Source organism: Hypanus sabinus, chromosome 21 (genome assembly GCF_030144855.1).
Source record: "Hypanus sabinus isolate sHypSab1 chromosome 21, sHypSab1.hap1, whole genome shotgun sequence".
NCBI lineage: Eukaryota > Metazoa > Chordata > Chondrichthyes > Myliobatiformes > Dasyatidae > Hypanus > Hypanus sabinus.
The window spans coordinates 64700963-64726368 of NC_082726.1; the positions used below are offsets into that span (position 1 = coordinate 64700963).

Below are 25406 nucleotides of genomic sequence, written 5' to 3' on the forward strand. Positions count from 1 at the left end.
GTGCTTGTGTTACAGTATTCATTTGGGCTGTTGATGCTGAATGAAAGAACAATGCTTTTTGGAACTACTTCATGTAGGAAGGTAATAAAGGAATCCATTATCTACACTAGGTGTCTGCACTGGTTTTGTTCATTTACAGCCAATCAAAAGAACACGGCAGTGTACTCTGGATGAATTCCTCCATCGACAACGATTATGAACTAATACACAGTTTTGTAGTACTGTAGTAGCATTGGTAGTGTTCTAATTTGTTTTCTATTTCATTTAAATTAAAATTTCTTACTCAGTTAAACAGTAATTTGTCTTTTTACACCATTTTAACTATTTCCATGAAAGCAGCTAATTGGGGCAGCCGCTTAATTGAACCAAAATGTACCTGTCGTGATGTGTCTCGATGAACTTGAATCCATTGTGTTGTTGTTTTGGGCTGAAGGGCCTGTCCTGTGCTCTACTATTCTTTGTTCTGTGTTCAGCACTGAGAGCAGATGGAGTTTCCATTGAATATCATATCCAAGAGCTGGGAACCTGAGAAAGCAGTACTCCCTCGGGAACAGACAGAATATCAACACGGATTGAAATCATAATCTCTGGCTACACTGGAGTACAATTCAGTCAGCCCCTTGAATGTAATAAGATAGAAAGTAATTAGGGCAAATATTCCCTTTTACCGGATATATCCATCACTGTTGTTGAAGCTGACATATGCAAGGTGTGTTTTGCTACTGCTCTCTTGTAATGAAATAGAGAGTGAGGGTGGTTTTAAATTCATTTGAAGAGGGGGAGTTTCTGAATCAGAATCAGGTTTATTACACTGACATATGTTATGAAATTTATTAGTTTGTGCCAGCTGTATATTGCAAGACATAAAAAACTATAAGTTATAATAAGAAGCATAATGGATAGATAGCAAAATAAGTGCAGTAGTGTTCATGAATTCATGGACCATTTAGAAATGTGAGGGCAGAGGGAAAGAAACTATTCCTGAACTATTGAGTGTCCGTAATGATGGATACCACCTTTCTGAGACCTTGCTATTTGAATATTTCCTCAATATTGTTTTGCAGCAGCAGTATAGTACAATACATAAAATTTACTATAAATTACAGTAAGAATATATAAAAAATAGTGCAAAAAGAGAGCAAAATAATGAGGTAATATCCATGGACTCTTCAGAAATCTGCTGGTGAGGGGAAGAAGCTGTTGGTACACTGTGAGATTGTGTATGCATCTTCAGGCCCCAGTACATCCTTGTTGCTGGTTCCAGTGAGAAGAGAGGATGTCCTGGATGGTGAGGTCACCAAGTACCAATCCTGATGTACAATCATGTGCCAAGATGCAGTGAAAAGCTTTTGTCTGTGTGTCTTCCAGGCAGATCGTGCCAAAGAGAAAGGAAGTGCAGAATTAAATGCTGCACCCACAGAGCAATCGCAGTGCAGGAAAACAAAGTGCAAAGGTCACAATAAGGGAGTTAAGTAACTTTATTCAACAAAAGGATCAATCAGTTTTGTTGGTCCCTGTTCAGAATCGGAATCAGTTTTAATATCACTGGCGTATGTTGTGAAATTTGTTTTGTGGCAGCAGTACAATGCAATACACGATAATAAAAACTGTAAATTACAATAAGAAATGCAGCATATATAAAAAAATTAAATAAGTAATGCAAAAAGAGATGGAAAAAAACAGTACTGAGGTAGTGTTCATGGGCTTATTGACCATTCAGAAATCTGATGGCAGAGGGGCAGAAGCTGTTCCTGAAATGTTATGTATGTGTCTTCAGGCTCCTGTACTTGGTGGGAGCAATGAGAAGAGGGCGGAGCTAAGAGTTGTATAACTAATATAACTTGTCCTGATGAGGGGTCCCAAAATGTCAACTCTATTCCCCTCTGTGGATGCTGCCTGACCTGCTGAGTTCCTCCAGCACTTTGTGATACTCTGGGTTTCCAGCATCCGCACAATCTCTTGTGTTTATAGCTAATTTTTGTTCTTTGTTGAAAGGGCAAAATGCACACATTTAGTAACCAATCTTTTTTCTGATTTAGGGTGCCATTTTGACTACGATGCTCGCAACAAGAAACTTTGCAGGTACGTTCCTCTAAGGCATCACTCTGTCACATGCCAAAGCATGTAATGAAGGAACCACAAACCGCAGTTGATGGACAAACATGGAAATGTTTATAAAACATTGTTGTGTGTTATTTTAACACAGCATTAATCCGTGCAAATACATTAAAATATTTTATGCAAAACAAACTTTTCAACATAAAAGACAGTAATGGTAAACCTGTTTCTGATTCTGAAAGAGCAGATAAAGCAACTTTGAAAAGTTAATTTGTGTTTGTCTACCAACTGTCACAAATTCTAGGTTTAAATCAGTTGTTCTGGATAGTGGAATAGATCTCCCTTTAGGATTCAGGGAACTTGCTGAGACTTATTTGAACTTTGTGCTTAACATAATGATTGCCTATTGATGTTTTTCTACGCCGATAGCAACTTGCAGGGGTAATGATACATGTGCAGTGCGCTCATGGAAGCTCAGCAGTCTGGGTTTCCCCAATTCCATCCAAGTGTCAGTTTGTGCAAGGCAGTGGGGAAGCTGTAATTTTGTCAACTGCTACAAGATTTTCTCTTTACTCACTGCATGGATTCAGTCTGTGCTCCACACTCAGTGAACTCCGGTGGTCCACATCTCCACAGCATTGTTGGGTCAGAAGTCCAACATCCCATGAAGGTGATATTGCTTTAACTGTGACCTTTGAACAACATTAGTTGAAATCTGTTATTCTTCTGCTGTCGAGCCATTATATTCACTGGTTAGATTTCAGTGCACCAGCCTTCCAATTTCCTGTACTTCCTTCCCAAATCCGCCACTGAGATTTCCATTGGAGTTGATGGTGTTTCGGTATAATTCCAGGGTCGTTTTTTGGAAAAAGAAGAGCACAATGGCATAGCTTGCAGTAGAAGAGGATAAAATTTCCCCATGTGCATGAGAAGAGGAGAGCTTGGGATAAATTTACAGCTATGCTTGGGAAACAAAGTTCAAAGCAAGTTTATCATCAAAGTACACGTAGGTCACCATGTACTACCTTGAGGTCCTTTTTCTGCAGGCGCTTATAGGAAAATGAAGATATAATACTGAGAGCATGAATTGTAGAGTTCTTTAAAGAAAGTTTGTTGATTGTGGAGTCAGTCAATCAGTTCAGAGTTGGGGTGAGTGGCGTTATCCATGCTGAATCAGGGGCCTGATGGTATGGTTGAGGGGTAATAACTATTCCTGAACTTGGTTGTGTGGGACCTAAGCCTCAGGACAATTTTGTTAAACAACCTCACCAATGGTGATGGGATGGAGAGAGATGAGGAGAACTATGTGAGGGGATGGGGACATCAACAACTGTATCCATAGCAAACTTCCACACAATTAATGGATGGAGAGGTAATGGCTGCTGTCAGTGTATGCTGTCGGTGTACAGTTCTGGTCACCGAATTATAGGAAAGATATCAATAAATTAGAGAGAGTGCAGAGACGATTTACTAGGATGTTACCTGGGTTTCAGCACTTAAGTTACTGAGAAAGGTTGAATAAGTTAGGTCTCTATTCATTGGAGCGTAGAAGGTTGAGGGGGGATTTGATCAAGGTATTTAAAATTTTGAGAGGGATAGAAAGTGTTGACGTAAATAGGCTGTTTCCATTGAGAGTAGGGGAGATTCAAACGAGAGGACATAATTTGAGAGTTAGGGGGCAAAAGTTTAAGGGAAACATGAGGGGGTATTTCTTTACTCAGAGAGTGATAGCTGTGTGGAATGAGCTTCCTGTAGAAGTAGTAGAGGCCAGTTCAGTTGTGTCATTTAAGGTAAAATTGGATAGGTATATGGACAGGAAAGGAGTGGAGGGTTATGGGCTGAGTGCGGGTAGGTGGGACTAGGTGAGATTAAGAGTTCGGCACGGACTAGGAGGGCCGAGATGGCCTGTTTCCGTGCTGTGATTGTTATATGGTTATATGTTTCATTAATTTATTGAGATACAGCGTGCAATAGGTCCTTCCGGCACCCAGCAAACCCTAGATTTAATCCCAGCCTAATCACGGGACAATTTACAATGACCAGTTAACTTACTAACCTGTATGCCTTTGGACTGTGAGAGGAAACAAGAGCACCATGGTCACGGGGAACATGTACAAACTCCTTACAGGCAGCGGCAGGAATTGAACCTGGGTTGCCTACATGTAAGCCATTGTGCTAACCACTACGTTACTGTGCCGCCCTATGTTTAAATACAGGAAAAGCAGTTTTCCATGAAAATTAATCCTTTCTGAAAGACATTGAAGTGTTTGGTTGCACTTCAAGTTTCCCCATGATAGGCTCATTCAGAAAGTCAAGAGGCATGGGATCCAGGGAAACTTGACTGCATGGATTCGGAGTTGATCTGCCCATAAAAGGCAGAGGGTGGTAGTAGATGGACGTATTCTGCCTGAAGGTAGGTGGCCAGTGGAGTTCCACAGGATCCCTGCTCTTTGTGCATCTTATAAATGACTTGAATGAGTAAGTCAGTAAGTTTTCAGATGGCACGAAGATCGGTGGAGTTGTGGATAGTGTAGAAGGTCGTTGCAGGTTACATCAGGGCATTGATAGGATGCAGAGCTGGGCGTCCTTTGGAAGGTTGAACTTGAAGGCCATGTGCAGGATTAATGGCAGGATTCGTAGCAATTTAGAGGAACAGTGGGATCTTGGGATTCACATTATAGATCCCTCAAAGTTACTGTGCAAGTTGATAGGGTGGTTAAGAAGCTGTTTGCTGTGTTGATCTTCGACAGGTGGAGAACTGCGTTCAAGAGCCACAAGGTAATGTTGGAGCTCTGTAGAACTCATGTGAGACAGCTAACATGGGGAGAATTCTTTTCAGCTCTGGTTGCTTCATTGCAGAAAAGATATGGAAACTTTAGAGAAGGTGCAGAGGAAACTTGCTAGGATGCTGTCTGGATTAAGGAGCATGTCTTATGAGGAAAGGATGAGCAAACTGGGGTTTTCTCTTTGGAGTGGAGAAAGTTGAGATATGACCTGATAGAGGTGTGCAAGATGATAAGAGGCCAGCCAAAGACTTCTTCCTAGGGAAGATATGGCTGAAAGGTTAAAAGGTTGGCAGACATTGTGGGCCAATGGGCCTGCACTGTGCTGCATCATGCTGTGCATTGGAAGGTTAAGTTCATTTCAAAAGCCTCTCAAGCAGCAGTATTCTAAACTGTTGGTGTTTTCCACAAAATTTCCATTGTTCTATGGACTTGCACATTATTGGAGTTCAGCGAGGGGGCGAAGGGAGTTGGAATGCCAATGAACTGAGACCAAACTACTCACGGAGGTTCTGAAGAAGAAGAGGAGAGAGCCATTTCCTATCATACAGTGGAGAAGCGAGACCTGGATCTGTCCTGTTTTGGGAAATACAGTCCTTGTCTGCACAACCTCTCCTAGTTTTATTCATATCCGAGGTTGGGATTTTTGAAAAACCATGGTATTTATATTTCAAAAGTTTGGTGAGTGGTGACTTAATGGGGGTGTATGTAAGGATGGGAGCATTGATAGAATAGATAGCACCTTTTTCCCTGAGAGGAAATGGCTCATATGAGAGGCAATAATTTTAAGATGATTGGAGGAAAGTATAGGGGGTTGTCAGAGGTAAATGTTTTTTTTTTACACGGATTGGTGAGTGTACGGAATGTGCTACTGAGAGTGGTGGCAGAGGCATACATTAAGGACATTTAAGAAACTTTTAGATAGGCATATGGATGTTAGAAAAATGGGGGGGATAAGCAGGAGCGAAGGGTTGAATTGATCTTGAAATAGGTTAAATGGTTAGTACAACGTTGTGGGCCGAAGGACCTATGTTCTTTGTTCTCTCTGTGAGCTGATTTGTGGAGCATCTGCCCGATGCTTTTAATTAGTGTTAAAAGCTCCTCTGATGTCAGTGCTTTGAGCAAACAGTACAACAGTGTATTCAGTATATCAAAATGCAGAGATTCAGGTTCATAAATCGGCTGATGGATTTAGGTCAGTTGTGGGCGGCACTGTCAGTTTCCACGTAAACCCTGCTGTGCCGAGCGAGTGGTGGGAGGGCTTGGAGAGGGAGATGCATGGTCACCATAACGACGCAACAAAGAAGTTGGCAGATGCCAGATCCTCCCTTTGGCATCCGTCACTCCCCATGCAGTGGTGACTAACGGCAACATTAATCCATCTTTAGTAGCAGGAGGGACGGCTGACGGTCATAGAAGTGATTGGACGGGGTCTACAGCATCTTAAAGCAAGGAGGAAGTTGCTTATCATAACCTGATGTACTTTCTGGAGTCCCCAGTACTAATCTGTGTCTAAGTAAGTTGAGTTTCTTGTTTGCAGTTTGTCTTACCAATTTGGTACAAGAACCAGAGGGGAGATGAGATCTTTCCATAACGATTTCCCTACTATGTAGGTGATCTCTTTGCAGTGTTTAAAATCATGAGGGACATAGATAGGGTGAATATGCACAGTGTTTTACCCAGGGTTGAGGAATCGAGGACCAGAGGGCATAGGATAAAATTTAATAGGTGCTTGAGAGGCTATTCACGTTGGCATGATAGCGTAGTGGTTAGCACAATGCTATTACAGCTGGGGCACTGAAATTCAATTCCAGCGCCTGCTATAACTCATGTGACCACGTGGGTCTCCTCTGGGGGCTCTGGTTTCCTCCCACAGGCCAAAGGCATACAGGTGAGTAGGTACGTTGTCATTGTAAATTGTCCTGTGATTCGGCTCGGGTTAAATCATTGGGTTGTTGGACGGTGCAGTCATTGAGCCAGAAGATACCTATTCCGTGCTGTATCTCTAAATGAATAAATAAATTGGTGTCTAGTTCCCACCACCGTCCATAAGGAGTTTGTACATTCACCCTGTGAATGTGTGTGTTTCGTCCACATGCTTCAGTTTCCTCCCATGTACAGGTTAGGGTTAATAAGGTGTGGGCGCCAACAGTGTGGTGACGTTTGCAGGCTGCCCGGCACAATCCTCACTAATTTGATATGACGCAACTGACGCATTTCGCTGTTTGTTTTGATGTACATTTGACAAATAAAGTCAGTCATTAACTTTTTTACACAAAAGGTAGTATTTATGTAGAATGAATTGCAAGGTAAGTAGATGAGGCAGGTCTAATAACAATTTCTAAAAGACAGTTGGACAGGTACATGGATTGGAAAGGTTCAGCTGGTTGTGACTCAAACACTGGCAAATTAGATCAGCTTGGATAGGTATCAAGGTCAGCATGCACTAGCTGGGCTCAAGGCTCTGTATTCATACTGTATACAACTCTATTCTCCTTTCACCCAACTAGAAATGCTGGAGGAACTCTGCAGGTCAGGTAGCATCTAGTTCACATTCAAGCTGAAACCCTTCAAGAGGACCAGGAAGGAAGGGAGCAGGAGCTAGAAGAAGAGGAGCGGAGGGAACCTTTCTTTCATGGTCCACTCTCCTCTCCTCTCCTCTCCTGTCAGATTCCTTTTCATTAAGCCCTCTACTTTTTCCACTTATCACCTGCTAGTTTCTTCATCCCCCCCCCCCCCCACTAACCCACTTTCTCCCTCACCTATCCTGTGCTGTTGTTGTTAAACTTTATTCTAGGCTAAACTCAAGAGATTCTGCAGATGCAGGAAATCCAGAGCAACACACACAAAATGCTGGAGGAACTTAGCAGGTCAGGCAGCATCTACGGAGTGGAATAATCAGTCGCCGTTTAAAGCTGAGATCCTTCTTGCGAACTGGAAAGGAAGGGGACAGAAGCTAAATAAGAAATGAGGGGAGGGAGGGAAAGGTAAACAAACTTTTGTTTCACAGGCCTTCCACGAACACCTCTGTCCTTTCTCAGCTCATTTATAGACAGTATTCAGTTATAGGCCGGTGCCGCCTGCCCATGAAACTTCCCAGCGGGATGTTGCATTCCACACTACAGGCAGAAGAAGCCAGAGGTCTGTGAGCCAGTCCTTATTTGGGGATCAGAGGTGGAGAAGGTCTGTCTTACTTACTGCCCTGTTTAGGGCAGCAATGCAGGTCCTCTGCTTCTGTCAGTGTAGAAGGATTCTTCATTGCTGTTTTTATAACAATTGTTTTTTGATCAGTCAGGGTCATTAGCTCTGAGCTGAACCCCCGAACCTGGAGGACCGTTGGACCACTCTTAGTCTGACCTCTACCCTTTGGCCTATCTGGCATGGGTGACCCTATCAAGAGCTAAAGCACACGGCCCTGTCTCCATCTGGTTCATTGAGGCATGCAAGCCTCCAAGCCCTACAACAAGTTTGTGGTCCTTTTGGAGGGTGGAGAAGATCAATAAATTCCTTCGTGTTATCATTTTAAATGATCTGTCCTGGGTCCAGCATGTAAGTGCCATCACAACGAGGCACAATAGTGCTCCACTTTCTTAGAAGCTTGCACAGATTTGGCATGTCGTCTAAAACTTCGACAGACTTGTGATTGATTGTATCATGTTTTGGAAGCACCAAAGCTCAAAAATGAAAAAGCCTACCAAATGTAGTAGATACAGCACAGCCCATCACAGAAAAAGTCCTTCCCACCTTTGAGCAGATCTACAAGGAGTGATGCTATACAGAAGCAACTTCCATCATCAAGGACCCCCACCATCCAGGCAATGCACTCATCTCACTCATGAAGGAAGTACAGGTCTTAGATCCCACACCCCGAAGTTCAGGAACAGTTATTACCTTTCAACCATCAGGCTCTTGAACCAGCGGGGATAACCTACGGTCTCACTTTCAAGGACTCTACAACTCATGTTCTCAGTATTATTGATTTATTTGTATTTACACAGTTAGTCCTCCTTTGCGCATTGGTTGTTAGCCAGTCTTTGTGTATAGGTTTTCATTGATTGTATTGTGTTTCTTTGTTCTCTGTGAATGCCTGCAAGTAAATGAATCTCAGGGTTGTATATGGTGACATGTACATACTTTGATAACAAATTTGCCTTAAACTTTGAGCTTTGAACATTGGAATAAACTGCTGGAGGGTGTAAGAGCAGGAGGATGGGATTGGTGCAAAGATGGACAGGTATTTCCGAGCAATGAAATTCCACGAACTGGAAATACATTGTTTATTGTAGTTTTGTATCACAGACAAATTGTGTTCCAAACTCTAAAGTTCAAAATAAATTTATTACCAAATTACATATATGTCACCATATACAACCCTGAGATTAATTTTCCTGAGCGCATACTTAGTAAATCCAAGAAAGATAATTGAATCAATGAAAAACTTTTGTTTCCATAAAGATGAAGCCTAGTTTTCTAAACAGGGAGCAGTACATGATGACTGACACCAGTGCACATTTAGCAAAGACCCATTTCTATCAATAATTTTCAGGGCTTTAGAGGTGCAGATGAGATTTACCAGGATGCTGCCTGCATTAGAGAGCATGTCTTATGAAGAAAGGTTGAGCAAGTTAGGGTTTTCCTCTTTGAAGTGAAGGAAGATGAAAGGTGACTTGACAGAGATGTATAAGATGACAAGAGGCATAATCGAGTGGAAAATCAGCACCTGGTCTGCAAGGTGGAGATGGCTAGTATGAAGGGACATAATTTCAAGGAAGAAAGCCCAGGAGGGATACCAGAGGTAGATTTTTACACAGAGTGGTGCGTGCATGGAACACGCCGCCAGGCCTGGTGGTTGTCTAGTGCATAGATGGAAGAAAAATGAATGGCTATGTGGGAGGGAAGGGTTAGATTAATCTTAGAGAAGGTTAAGGGGTTGGCACAACATTGTGGGCTGAAGAGCCTCTACTGTGCTGTATGTTCGGTGTATAGGAAGGCTAAATTCATTTCAAAAGGCTCTCAAGCAGCAGTACACAGGAGTGATCCATGAGGAAGCTGTTGGAGTTTTCCATTGAATTCCCATTGTTCCACAGGCTTGTAGGTTAATGGTGTTCAGTGAGGAAGGGGGAGGGGTGGAGTGCAAATAATCTGAGACCAAAGTACTCCTGGAAGTTTGGAAAAGAAGAGAAGGGAGTCATTTCCTCTGGTGGTAGAGGCACTTAAGAGTCTCAGAAACACTGACCAAGCGAGGGGGGGGAGGGGGCTATGTGGGAGGGAAGAGCTAGATTGATCTTGGAGTAGGTTAAAACATTGTGGGCCAAAAGGCCTTTACTGTGCTGGACTGTCTTACATTCTATTAAAAAAGAGAATAGCTCTAATAGAGAGATGGCAGAGCCACATGACCTCCACAGCCATGAATGCTTCTGAAAGTTAGATTATTTTATCAGTTAACTGTGAGGAGGAGTCAGGGTATGTAAACGGAGTGAAAAGAGTTAAAAAATTGATCTTGACAAAGGTTAAAATGTCATTGTGGGCTAAAGGCCCTGTACAGTGCTGCAATGTTCTACGCTCTAACTCCTTGTGTGTTTTGAAGATAGACTTGGGTGTAAAAGGAAAGCCGTGAATTCGAAGGGGGAAAATGGGAGGGCTTTTAAAACACATGGGCTTTGCGGTTCCTCTTTTAACCTTTCGAGCCTTCTCGGCTCCTGTCACTAAATCCTTCCCTTCGATAGTTGGCAGGCAGTCCACAGCTCCAGCTGCAGCAGCCACAGCTGCTGCTGGTCTGGCTGAGCAAGGTACGTGCTATCGAACACCACTGTGAAACGCAGCATGCCGACTGAGTGCTTTCACCTAACGCGGAATGACTCATTTAACCATCGCTCATCATTGCTCATTGCAGTTACTTTTCCCTTTAAGAAAGCAATAAAGGTGTGTGAATTTAAAAAAAAACACAAATGTACTTGTACCATAGATACATCTGTGTGTCTGCCTACACACACAACCACCAGCGAACATTCAGACACACATAAATTTGAGTATACACCCCAGCCTATATATATACATGTCGGGGTGCAAGAATTTAAGTTGGACACCATATTAAACAAATAGTTTATACACATATATGACCATCTTTATGATCCCATGCTGGAGTCCAATTCTATTACACACCACCACTTTATAAATTAATATGCACGCACGTATTCGATCATCTGCGATTTATAACACACTCTGACCGATTTGGCACATGGGGTTAACATGTTCTGACTAAATTGGTGTTTACATTGCAAATGAACAGCGATTTGAAAGAAGCCGGTTAAGAGCACACTGCAGACACAATGGTGAGGATTGGGAAACAGTTTCACAGCCCCGGAACAGACAGACGTTCACTGATCTGCTGTATCTATTGTTTGTTTCTCATTTCCAGCTCTGGCAGCACTATGCTGTTTGTAGTGTCGGTGTGTGTGCTAATACTGCCTGAGCCTGTCAAAGTGTTGTGCGAATGCCTGGATTGCAGTGAAGAGCACATTCTACTGTAGAATTGTTTTTTGAGTGGAAAGTGTTTAATGCCAGGAGCCTCAGATGGTGAAGAGAGAGAGGAACAATTACTTTTTGCCCAAACAAATCAAGACAAGATCATATAGGCACTACACTCCTCACTTGCCCACACACCTATTTCTGGAAGAACTGTAATGGAGTGAGTTTTTTTTTAATAGAACAACACACACAATGTGCTGGAGGAGCTCAGCAGGTCAGGCAGCATCTATGGATGGGAATAAACAGTTGACGTTTTTGAGCTGAGACACTTCGTCAGGACTGGGAAGGAAGGGGGAGGATGCCAGAATAAGAAGGTGGGGGGAGGAGAGGAAGAAGTGCAAGGTGGCAGGTGATGGGTGAGTCCAGGAAAGGGGGAGGGATGAAGTACAGAGCCGGGAAGTTAATTGGTGGAAGAGATAAAGAATTAGAGAAGGAGGGATCTGATAGGAGAGGACAGAAGAAAGGGAAGGGGGAGGAGCACCAGAGAGATGTGCTGAGCAGGTGAGAAGGGAAGGTGTAAGAAGGGAACAAGAGTGGCAAATGGTGAAGGAGAGGAGGGAGGTGGGGGGAATTACCACAAGTTTGAGAAATCAGTGTTCATGACGTTGGGCTGGAGGCTACCCAAACAGAATGTAAGGTGTTGCTCCTCCAACCTGAGGAGAACATTTTGGATAAAGACTTTGACATGATTCAGATTTATTTGACACATGCGCATGGAAATACACAGTGAAGTGCACGGTTTGCATTCACAACCAATGCACCCACAAGAGCCACCACACGTTCCAGTGCCATCATAGCATCCCACAAAGCTCAACAGAACAACACAGAACACAACAAGCAACAAAACAACAGCAAAACAAGCCCTTCCCTTTCTTCCCTTACCTTACCCACCCACCCATGTACGTACAGTACAAAGTGCTCTATCCCTAGACAGGCCATCTTCACTGGCCTCCAGCAGACTCATCAATTATTTACAAACATTATTTTAAACAGAAGGGAACATTGAACTCTCTGCATGCAATGTACAGGGTATTAAACAAAAATTAGTGATAATCTCCTTCAATCGGAGTGCAGGGTTCATTTCACTGCTCGGTGACTATCAATTGGTATTCGTAACAGATACGTGGAGAAACATGGAGAGAGCCTCGTGGTTCTTTGCATAGAAGCAGTACGCAAGTGATTTTGAAGGCAAGTTGGGATAATGAGGTATAAAACTGAAGAAAAAAATTGGGGAAGAAAAAGGCAACAGGAAGGATTAGAATTGTCAGCTTTGGTGTGGTACCTGAGCACTAGTACCAGCAGAGTGGACCAAATAGGTGAGGTTGTCATTCTCCAACAACTAGGATAAATGTCTAAAAGGCAAACTATCAATAATTACCACAGATGAGCTTATAAAAATCCCTTCACTTGTGTTTTTTTTCCAAGTATGAAACCCAACAATTGGAATATAAAACAGTCCATTCACTGGACAAATTGCAAAAGGGCAGATAATGAGTAACTCTTCCTCTTCACAGAGAGCTCATTCACCAAAACATCCAGGTTTATGGTGAGCGTTAGGAGATTTAACGGAGACTTTGGGAAGATGGTCTTTACCTTCCAGGATGGTTGACATCTGGCTTTTACCAGTTGAAGACAGATATGCACACAAACACTGATGAAGTATTCAGGCAAGCACTTGACATGGAAGGTAACAGGCCATGTAGTAACAAATGAGTTCAGTCTAGATGGCTACTCGATGGCCGGTGGGGTGGAGAACCCACTTCCTTGTCCTATACTCTACAGAGACTTGCAACTCCATTCTTCTGCACCAGAAGTACATTTGACCACCTCCGCCTCTAGAACACAAACAAGAGTAACAGTCAATATTTTCCTCACATACAAGGCCATAGAACATTGAAGCAGAATTAGGCCATTTGGCCCATCGAGCCTTCTCCAGCATTCCATCAAGGCTGACTTTCTCCTACATTTTCCTGAAAATCTTAACTCCTAAGTTACAAACATGGGAACTAAGGAAGAGATAGCGCAGGGGTGATTTTGTGGCATGTATGTTTCCCATTGTTATATTTTAAAAAATCAAGATCAGGGTAAAATGAAAGCTAAATGTCCATTGTCTCAAGTCCACATTCAATTTTATTGTTATTCAAGTGCATAGATAAACAGTGCCAAACGAAACAATGTTCCTCTGGATCAGGTACACAACACAGTACGTATAATTCGCACACAACACCACAAGTAAATTAACAAATAATAAAGTATATTTGATAAGATTGACATTTAGTATAAGGTTTGCAGTCCTTTTTTCTTTGAGCTCAGATTCTCATCTCCTTGGACATTCCCAGTTTCCAGATTTTGACACTCACCAGCACTATGTTATTTCAATCAGCCACTCTGTTAATGTTCAGGCAAGGCATGCTACGCTCTCCCACATGAGAAACATGAGGCGACACAAGCATTTACTGAACTGTAAAGGACAATACTTGCCCATAGTTACCAACATGAGGAATTCTTCTCTGAGATACCTTATCACTGACTGTCTGCACATGGATTTACCACAGGAGAAAAGTACTTCACCTTACTCAACTTTAGAGGACCTGCATAGGTATTGAGGGGTTGGGGAAAGATAGGCGGCACTCCAAAGCAATCTGCATTCAAAGAACTAGCTGAAAAATGTGTTATAACTATTAGGCAATTAAAATAAATCATCTCCAGTCCTTTCATTTGCGCCATGTACTAAGAGTGTGTTGCCCACATCACATGCCCTTGCCTCTGCGTGCCTGCATGAAGATGAGTTGCCTGCCTATTACCTTCCATCCTGTGACCAGCAAGAGGGCCACTCCTCTGCTGCGCACGCACGTGTGTGATCTATATTGGAACAAAAGCTGTGATTCATGTCCCGACATTTCACCCATGGATCCAGTCCATTCGGAATGTGGAGACGCAGGGAGGAATATAGGAATGAGCATGTTGTTTCTGCTGAGAGTTTGTGTTCCTCATGGCAGGCCCTTAGGAAGCACTTGCATGTCACTTACATCCCCTGGTCTCCTGTAATTATTCACCTCCTGTCTTCCTCTTTTGCTGTTCCCAACTCCACCCTAACCTTTGTCTTACGGTGGTAACTTGGTCCCCAGGAAGAACTGACATTGCTAGTTTCTTCATTCTGTGTCAGCCCTACTGGGTCATTGGCCGCCAACAGCAGCTCGCCACAGTTCTCCATCCTGGGCCAGTCTTTCAAGTTGTCCCCAGGTGGAGCCCATCTTCTCCCAGGTGCGAGGTCTCTAGCGTTCCTGTTGGTGTTTCTCTAACTCTGGGTTTTTACGGATACCCAACTCTCCTCATTTAGCAGCTGGGCTTGGGAACGTTCATGATGGAGTTATTGTTAGTTTGTAACCCTTCTATTTCTGCCACCCAGTGTTCACCTTCGTCTTCCAGCATTCTTAGCTGTCACGGCGTCTGTCTGACTGGAAACGTGGCAGTGTATGAAAGTCAAGGACAGATCCCAATTCTAGCTGCTGGGGCCAAAACTGTACCAGTCTCTGTGGTTCCTATGGACCTGCCTCATGCCATTCCCAACATTTAACCCATACACCGCATTTGGAATGAAATTGCTATGAGAAACAAAAAGTATTGACTGTTACAACTCAAACATCATTCTTTCTCCTCTATATTTCACTCTATTCTCTCTACTTTCTCTGTGTAATCCATACGAGGTAAGATCATGACAGTAATTTCTTATATTTAACGAAAAATGCTTGAATTTGCCCTTTGATTCAGGGTTTACTGTAATACTGATAATTTTCTTTTTGATGATTACAAAATAAATTCTTTCAAAAGTGTTCTTCTGCTGAATAGAACAACAAAGCAATGCATTGCACAGTGTTAGTCCGTAATGCGATGAATATTCACTCTACTTGTCATTTGATTTTACAGCAGCTAAGAATTTGCTTAACAAGAAGACAGATGGGGTCAAGGTAGGTTGAAGGTTTTGATTGAAGTTCGTTTGTATGTTATATGTGTATAATCTGTCTCTGCATATCTAATGTGGGGGATACATTATGAACTCCATAACAAGATTAAAAGAGTGCAGAGAAAGTGTACAAGGATGTGCCAGGTCTGGAAGACCTGAGTTATAGTGAAAGGTTGAATCGGTTAGGACTTTATTCCCTGGAGCATAGGAGAATGAGAGGAGATTTGATAGAGGTATACAAAATTATGAGGGGTATAGAGAGGGTACGTGTAAGCGGCCTATTTCTGCTCAGGTTGGGTGTGACTAGAACTAGAGGTCATGGGTTAAGGGTGAAAGGTGAAATATTTAAGGGGTATCTGAGGGGGAGCTTCTTCACTCAGAAGGCAGTGCGAGCTGCCAGTTGAAGTGGTGGATGCGGGTTCAATTGCAATGTTTAAGAGGTGTTTAGATATTGATGGGAGTGGTATGGAAAGCTAAGGTCCAGGTTCAGCTCAATGGGACTAGGCAGAATAACAGTTCAGCACAGAGTAGATGGGCCGAAGGCCTTTTTTCTGTGCTGAAGTGTTCCATGACTCTGGGTGGCGCCTCTGCTCTTGTCTCAGATTTGATACAGTATCTGCGCATGCTTGTTTTGCTTGTGGTGTGTGAAGGTATAGAGTCGGGGAGTCATAGGTGGGGAGGTTCCTGCTCAGTGTGTTGTGTGTGGGCATTTGTGTAGCGTGTGTGATTCGCACACAAAAGTGTGTCGTGCAGTTGGAGCACATGCATGTTCGTTGCATGCATTTGAAGTAATTGTGTATGTGTTGTATTTATTAAGGAGAGATTTTCTGTGTGTGTGGAAAGTGCAGATTTGTGTTGTGTGTGTAGGGCAGGTGCAATAGTGTATTATCGTGTGTATGTGAGAGAGAGAGAGAGAGAAGTGGGTGTGTGTGTGTGAGAGAGAGAGAGAGAAGTGGGTGTGTGTGTGAGAGAGAGAGAGAGTAGTGGGTGTGTGTGAGAGAGAGAGAAGTGGGTGTGTTTGTGTGTGAGAGAGAGAAAGAAGTGTGTGTGTGTGTGTGAGAGAGAGAGCGAGAGAGAGAAATGGGTGTGTGTGAGAGAGAGAGAAGTGGGTGTGTGTGTGTGAGAGAGAGAAGTGGGTGTGTGTGTGTGAGACAGAGAGAGAGAAGTGGGTGTGTGTGTGAGAGAGAGAGAGCGAGAGAGAGAAATGGGTGTGTGTGAGAGAGAGAGAAGTGGGTGTGTGTGTGTGAGAGAGAGAAGTGGGTGTGTGTGTGTGAGAGAGAGAAGTGGGTGTGTGTGTGTGAGACAGAGAGAGAGAAGTGGGTGTGTGTGAGAGAGAAAAAGAAGTGGGTGGATGTGTGTGTGTGAGAGAGAGAGAGCGAGAGAGAGAGAAATGGGTGTATGTGTGAGAGAGAGAAATAGGTGTGTGTGTGTGAGAGAGAGAAGTGGGTGTGTGTGTGAGAGAGAAAGAAGTGGGTGGGTGTGTGTGTGTGCGAGAGAGAGAGAGCGAGAGAGAGAGAAGTGGGTGTGTATGTGAGAGAAAAAGAAGTGGCTGGGTGTGTGTGTGTGTGAGAGAGAGAGCGAGAGAGAGAGAAATGGGTGTGTGTGAGAGAGAGAAATAGGTGTGTGTGTGAGAGAGAGAGAGAGAGAAGTGGGTGTGTGTGTGAGAGAGAAAGAAGTGGGTGGGTGTGTGTGTGTGCGAGAGAGAGAGCGAGAGAGAGAGAAATGGGTGTGTGTGTGAGAGAGAAATAGGTGTGTGTGTGTGAGAGAGAGAGAGTTGGGTATGAGGGGAGGGCTTTTGATTTGATTATATGGTGGGGGTGAGTGTGCATGTGGGGTGATCTGTGTGTATGTAGGGTGAGTATGTATGTGAGGAGGTATTTCTGTGTGAATGTATGTGTAGGAGGGGAGTGTGTATGTGGGGGGACAGTGTGTATGAGGGGGGTGGGACAGTGTATATAACCGGGTGAGCGTGAATTGGAGGGCATGTATGTCTGCTTTATTCTCCTAAGATTATTTCAAATTCATACAAATCCTGACTAATATGGAGAAAGCAAACATTTTTGGAGCTTCAAGATGAGGAATTGAACCTCAGCTTTCCCTGAGGGCGGAAACAAAGCATCACAGATGTAAGTCCAAATGAAATCAGAACACAGGTGAGCTGCATCTGTGGGGAGAGAAGCGGTGTTAATGTTGCAGCTGGAATACCTCTAATCAGAGTGGACACCTTGTACCTGAAACACTAACTTTGCAGACATTTCCACCAGTTTCTGAAAGAGATTCCTCTCACTCCCCATGCTAGTTCTGCCTCCTGCTTCTGAACAGAGGAGATTTGGTAAACCACACACCCTATTTCAGTCTTATTTAGCCATAACTGTGCAGCCAAGTGCACATTTTTTAGACTAGTTGATCAATCCTATCTGTACCAGTCTGCCTTTCTTTAAAGGTTGAGTGAACTCAGCCTTTTCTCCTTGGAGCGATGGAGGATGAGAGGCGACCTGATCGAGGTGTATAAGATGATGAGAGGTGACCTGTTTGAGGTGTATAAGATGATGAGAGGCATTAATAGTGTGTATAGCCAGAGGCTTTTTCCCAGGGCTGAGATGGCTAACACAAGAGGGCACAGCTATAAGGTGTTTGGAAGTAGGTACAGGGAGATGTCAGGGGTAAATATTTTACCCAGAGAGTGGTGAGTGTATGGAATGGGCTGCCAGTGACGGTGGTGGAGGCAGATACGATAGGGTTTTTTAAGAGACTCCTGGATAGGTACATGGAGCTCAGGAAAATGGAGGGCTATGGGTAACCCTAGGTAATTTCTAAAATAAGTCCATGTTCAGCACAGCATTGTGGGATGAAGGGCCTGTATTGTGCTGTAGGTTTTCTATGTACTTTTTTTTATAAATTTTGCCAAGATAAAACCCCATCTGAGCAGACAAATGTGTCTTTAAAAATGTCTTTTGCTGGGGGGGAGGGGGGGTTATTATTGATGTGTCTGAATAACAAACCAGGAAGATTTATACTTCAAATATGTAAACTTGGGTTTATAAAAAGTTGATAGGTTCTGGAGTGCAAAAAGGCCCTTTTCAATATGCATTGCTCATATGTGCCTTAAGGATCTAGTTCCAGGATTTCAGGATCTAATCAGATCCATCTTCCCTCCCCTGTAATGACCTTTAGTCGGCAGCCATTTTGTAATTAGACTCTGTGTTTTCAGAATTGTTTGTTAGTTGTAGAATGGTAGAGTGATGTTGAAATCAAAGTGACTGTTTAGAGAATTCTGCATCTTTCCCATCAACTACATTTAGAATTGAGATTACTCTTTAGATTCTGTAATGCAATAACTAAGATAGTTGTGTTTAGTCCTGGGTATGGATATGATTCAATGAGTGTCCTACATCTAGTCCAAAAGTCCACTGAAGAGTTGGTGGTCTTGGGGAATTAGATTGTGACTGGCTTGTTGAGGGAGTTGGGCATTAATGCTCATTAATGGAGTTTTGCTTTGCGAGTGATATGATAGCAAAGTGGTTAATGTAACGCTATCACAGTGCCCGCGACCCAGATTCAAATCCCACTACTGTCTAAGGAGTTTGTATGTTCTCCCCATGTCCACGTGGGTTTTCTCTGGGTGCCCCTGTTTCCTCTCATATCCCAAAGATGTATGAGTTAGGGTTGGCAAGTTGTGGGCATGCTATATCGACGCAGAAAGTGTGGCAACACTTGCAGGCTTCTCCCAGCACAATCGTCACTGAATTGATTTGACGCAAATGACACATTTCACTGCATGTTTCGATGTACATCGATGTGACAAATTTTGCACAATCTGGTACAATAGCATAGCATATTGGAGCATTTGATGGCTCTGGGACTGTATTCCTGGAGTTTAGAAGAATGAAGGAGGATCTCATTGAAACCTATGGAATATTGAAAGGCCTAGACAAAGTGGATGTGGAGAAGATGTTTCCTATTGCGGAGGAGTCTAGGACCAGAGGGCAAAGCTACAGAATAGAGGGATGTCCATTTAAAACATAAATGAGGAGGAAATTCTTTACCAGTGAATCTCTGGAATTCTTTGCCACAGACGGCTGTGGAGACCAAGTCAGAGGTTGATAGGTTCTTGCTTGGTCAGGGTGTCAAAAGCAGGAGAATGGAGTAGAGAGGGAGAATAAATCAGCCACAATGGAATGGAGTAGACTTGATGGGCTGAATGGCCCGATTATGCTCCTATGCCTTATGATCTCACAGTGTAAATTCAACTGAAAATCTAAAGGAAGATTTAAAGATATTAGAGTACAAGTAACTCCACATTGTAGCAAATAATGTACTAACTAAATAAAGTGCTACTAGCTTATGAGAATAGATTGCCAGTATGTTATGTTAACCTGGCAAGTTAATAGTGATTCCCAGGAAAAAAGGTATAAGTATCTATACAATTCACTACATTTTCCTGGCATATTGAATTTTTCATACTTTTATTATTAAGCTCCATTTTGCTTTTGTGACCACTGTCTATTGCTTTTGTGCTGTGTATCCATGGTAACCAAGGCAGCCAAACCCACAGCTCACTAACCTTAGTCCTAACCATGGTGTACAGGAGGAAACCCACAGTCACTGTGTCCCACTCCCATCAGGAGCAGACTATGTAACTTCTATGCCAGGCCCACCACGCTCACAGTTACTTTCCCCAAGCAGTAAGGCTGACCAGCACCTCCACCCACTAACTCCACTACCACTTTATTATTTCCCATCAGTCACCTTACGTACAGCCCAGCGTCACTTTACGGACATACAGTGAATTTATGTATATAAGCATCTATCATCAGGAGAGTACAGGCCCAGAGTATCAAAAACTCCTCATACAATAACCCTTTCATTCCCAAAATTATTGTTGTGAATCTCCTTTGGAGCCTCTCCAATGCCTTTCATGCCAGCACAAAATTGCTCACAATACTCCAAATGCATTCTGATCAATGCCTTATAAAGCCTCTGCATTACATCCCTCCATTTATGTTCTAGTCCTCTCGAAATGGCTGCTAACATTGCACTTGCTTTCCTTAACAACGACTCAATATGCAGGTTAACCTTCAGGAAATCCTGCACAAGGACACCCTTACAACATCCCAGCTGTGTTACGGAAGATCTGTGCTCCACGTCTAGCTATGGCTCCAGCTAAGTTAAGAGAGTAGCAACACTGCCATCTACCTAATGATAGGAAAATCCAGAATCAGGTTTATTATCACTGACGTACTGTAGGTCGTGAAGTTTGTTGTTTTGCGGCAGCAGTACTTTGCAACACGTCAAATGTTACTATAAGTTACAATAAATAATATATTAAAAGTATATAAGAACATATTAAAAATAAATAAGTAGTGCAAAAAAGAGCAATAAGTGAGGTGGTGTTCAAGATCCAAAGAAAATATATTATCAAGATACATTTATATCAATCCTGAGATTAATTTTCTTGTGGGCATACTCAATACAAGAAACATAAAATAATCAATGAAAGACCGCACCCAACAGGAAAGGGAAACAACCAATGTACAAAAGGCAACAAGCTGAGCAAATACTAAAAGAAATAATAATAATAATAATAATAATAATAATAATAATAATCAATAAATATCAAGAACATGAGATGAAGAATCCCTGAAAGTGAGTCCATAGGTTGTGGGAACAATTCAGTGATGGGGTGAGTGAAGTTGAGTGCATTTATTCGCTCTGGTTCAAGTGCCTGATGGCCCATTCAGGAATCTCATGGCAGAGGGCAAGAAGCTGTTCCTAAAGCAGCAGTGTGTCTTCTGGCCGCTATGCCTCCTCCTTCATGGTAGGAGTGAGAAGGGGGCATGTCCAGAATGGTAAGGGTCCTTAATGATGGATGCTGCCTTCTTGAGGCATTGCCTTTTGATGTCCCCGATGATGGAGATGTAAGTGCCCATGACGGAGCAGGCTGAGTCTACTACCCTCTGGAGCTTTTTTGATATGTCCTGCTTACAGAAACTAGGAAGCTCCAATCCAGCTAATTAGTTCCCAATCAGCCAGCTGTTAACCACCAGCAAAGTAATGGAAGGAACATCATTGATGTCCTAAAAGGGGCACTAATTCACCAATAATCCTCCCACTTATGCCCAATTTGGGTTTAGTTAGGATCATCCAGTTCCAGACCCCATAATGGTCATGGTCCAAACACAGGGAAGGTACAGAATTCCAGAAGTGGTGGAGTTACTGTTCTTAGCAACATCCTGGAATAACCTGGTAAGTAGCAACTCACATGTGGACCACATAAGCACAAGAGATTCTGCAGATGCATTTACAAAGAATGCATGCCAGCAGCTATGGTTCGTTCGGAGTGTAGAAATTAAGATTAGAAACTTCCAAGTTTCTCTGTTAACCATGAAATTGATAGTGGACTTCAGGAAGGGGAACATGGGAGAACACACACTAGTTCCCATTGAGGGATGAGCAGCTTCAAGTTCTTGGGCATCAACATCTCTGAAGATCTTTCCTGGGTCCAACATATTGGTGCAATTTATGAAGAAGGCATGCCAGTAGCTCTACTTGACAGAATTTGAGGAGATTTGGTACACCACTAAGACCAGCAAATTTCTGCAAATGTGCTGTGGAGAGCATTCTAACTGGCTATGTCACTGATCACAAAAGGCTACAGGGGGTTGTTAGCTCAGCCAATCCTATCATGAGCACTCGCCTCTCCAGCATCGAGGACATCTTCGAAAGGTGATGCCTCAAAAAGGTGGCATCCGTCAGTAAGGACCCCATCACCCAGGACATGCCCTCTTTCTCATTACCATCAAGAAGCTACAGAAGCCTGAAGACAGGTTGAACATTTTAGGAACAGCTTCTTCTTCTCCGCCATCAGCTTTCTGAATGGACATTGAACCCATGAACACTACCTCTCTGTTTACATATTTTATATATTACTTATTTGCTTTTGAGCAGACTGCTGAAGGAAGACGTTAGCCTCTGCGCATTGTGTAGAACCAGTTCACAATGCTGGTTTTAAGATTCGATGGTGGTTTCTTTTGGAATAGAGCTATAATTTAAAACTTAATTTGTACTAGTCTGCTTTCAGAGGAGTGGCCAAGAACCTAAATATTAACACTTGATGGAGGATTTTAGATCAAATTAACTCTTGTCACCAGAAGCAGCAGAGCTGAGAATTATAAATGTGTAGTGCAGGCTAACATAGTGCAAATTAATAGATTATAATAGATTAATAGATTATTTCTGATCGCGTCCAAGATATCCTGAAGTGGGAGGGTGAAGAGCCAGAGGTCGTGGTACATGTAGGTACCAATGACATAGGAAGGAAAGGGGAAGAGGTCCTGAAATGAGAGTATAGGGAGTTAGGAAGGCAGTTAAGAAGAAGGACCGCAAAGGTAGTAATCTCGGGATTACTGCTTGTGCCACGCGACAGTGAGAGTAGGAATAGAATTAGGTGGAGGATGAATGCGTGGCTGTGGGATTGGAGCAGGGGGCAGGGATTCAAGTTTCTGGATCATTGGGATCTCTTCTGGGGCAGGAGTGACCTGTTCAAGAAGGACGGGTTACACTTGAATCGTGGGGGGACCAATATCCTAGCAGGGAGGTTTGCTAGGGCTACAGGGCGGACTTTAAACTAGTAAGATGGGGGGGGGGGCGGGAGACTATTTGAGGAGACTATGGGAGAGGAGGTTAGTTCACCAGTGGAGCAAGTAAATAGACAGTGTGTGAGGGAGGAAAGGCAGGTGATGGAGAAGGGATGCGCTCAGCCCGAAGATGTAGGGGAGAAGAAAGAAAAGGATAATAAATTTGAATGCATTGTTAGGGATGGAAATAGAGGAGGAGATGGAGAGTATCTTAAATGTATCTATTTTAATGCTAGGAGCATTGTAAGAAAGGTGGATGAGCTTAAAGCGTGGATTGATACCTGGAATTATGATGTTGTAGCTATTAGTGAAACATGGTTGCAGGAAGGGTGTGATTGGCAACTAAATATTCCTGGATTTAGTTGCTTCAGGTGTGATAGAGTAGGAGGGGCCAGAGGAGGAGGTGTTGCATTGCTTGTCCGAGAAAATCTTATGGCGGTGCTTTGGAAGGATAGATTAGAGAGCTCCTCTAGGGAGGCCATTTGGGTGGAATTGAAGAATGGGAAAGGTGCAGTAACACTGATAGGAGTGTATTATAGGCCACCTAATGGGGAGCGTGAGTTGGAAGAGCAAATGTGTAAGGAGATAGCAGATATTTGTAGTAAACACAAGGTGGTGATTGTGGGAGATTTTAATTTTCCACACGTAGACTGGGAAGCTCATTCTGTAAAAGGGCTGGATGGTTTAGAGTTTGTGAAATGTGTGCAGGATAGTTTTTTGCAACAATACATAGAAGTACCGACTAGAGATGGGGCAGTGCTGGATCTCCTGTTAGGGAATGCGATAGGTCAGCTGACAGATGTATGTGTTGGGGAGCACTTCGGGTCCAGTGATCACAATAGCATTAGCTTCAATATAATTATGGAGAAGGACAGGACTGGACCTAGAGTTGAGATTTTTGATTGGAGAAAGGCTAACTTTGAGGGGATGCGAAGGGATTTAGAGAGAGTGGATTGGGTCAAGTTGTTTTATGGGAAGGATGTAATAGAGAAATGGAGGTCATTTAAGGGTGAAATTATGAGGGTACAGAATCTTTATGTTCCTGTTAGGGTGAAAGGAAAGGTTAAAGGTTTGAGAACACCATGGTTTTCAAGGGATATTAGAAATTTGGTTCAGAAAAAGAGGGATGTCTACAATAGATATAGGCAGCATGGAGTAAAGGAATTGCTCGAGGAATATAAAGAATGTAAAAGGAATCTTAAGAAAGAGATTAGAAAAGCTAAAAGAAGATACGAGGTTGGTTTGGCAAATAAGGTGAAAGTAAATCTGAAAGGTTTCTACAGTTATATTAAAAGCAAGAGGATAGTGAGGGATAAAATTGGCCCCTTAGAGAATCAGAGTGGTCAGCTATGTGTGGAACCGAAGGAGATGGGAGAGATTTTGAATGATTTCTTCTCTTCGGTATTCACTAAGGAGAAGGATATTGAATTGTCTAAGGTGTGGGAAACAAGTAAGGAAGTTATGGAACCTATGACAATTAAAGAGGTGGAGGTACTGGCGCTTTTAAGAAATTTAAAAGTGGATAAATCTCTGGGTCCTGACAGGATATTCCCCAGGACCTTGAGGGAAGTTTGTGTAGAAATAGCAAGAGCTCTGACAGAGATCTTTAATATGTCATTAGAAATGGGGATTGTGCCGGAGGATTGGCGTATTGCTCATGTGGTTCCATTGTTTAAAAAGGGTTCTAGAAGGAAGCCTAGCAATTATAGACCTGTCAGTTTGACATCAGTGGTGGGTAAATTAATGGAAAGTATTCTTAGAGATAGTATTTATAATTATCTGGATAGACAGGATCTGATTAGAAGTAGCCAGCATGGATTTGTGCGTGGAAGGTCATGTTTGACAAACCTTAATGAATTTTTTGAAGAAGTTACGAGGAATGTTGACGAGGGTAAGGCAGTGGATGTAGTCTATATGGACTTCAGCAAAGCCTTTGACAAAGTTCCACATGGAAGGTTAGTTAAGAAGGTTCAGTCGTTAGGTATTAATGCTGGAGTAATAAAATGGATTCAACAGTGGCTAGATGGGAGATGCCAGAGAGTAGTGGTGGATAATTGTTTATCGGGATGGAGGCCGGTGACTAGCGGGGTGCCTCAGGGATCTGTTTTGGGCCCAATGTTGTTTGTAATATACATAAATGATCTGGATGATGGGGTAGTAAATTGGATTAGTAAGTATGCCGATGATACTAAGGTAGGAGGTGTTGTGGATAATGAGGTGGATTTTCAAAGCTTGCAGGGAGATTTATGCCGGTTAGAAGAATGGGCTGAACGTTGGCAGATGGAGTTTAATGCTGAGAAGTGTGAGGTTCTACATTTTGGCAGGAATAATCCAAATAGAACATACAGAGTAAATGGTAGGGCACTGAGGAATGCAGAGGAACAGAGAGATCTAGGAATAACTGTGCATAGTTCCCTGAAAGTGGAGTCTCATGTA

The 25406-nt window shown here is 42.9% G+C and overlaps 1 protein-coding gene across 2 annotated transcripts in view; it reads left to right on the forward strand.

The window, feature by feature from the left end:
- Nucleotides 1-25406, forward strand: part of camk2g2 (calcium/calmodulin-dependent protein kinase (CaM kinase) II gamma 2) — a 468766-nt gene that overhangs the window by 371084 nt on the left and 72276 nt on the right. For both annotated transcript variants that reach the window (XM_059946757.1, XM_059946756.1), the window contains exons 12-13: nucleotides 2040-2082; nucleotides 15297-15337. In XM_059946757.1, the coding sequence (XP_059802740.1) occupies nucleotides 2040-2082; nucleotides 15297-15337 (84 nt within the window). The remainder of the gene's footprint in view (nucleotides 1-2039; nucleotides 2083-15296; nucleotides 15338-25406) is intronic.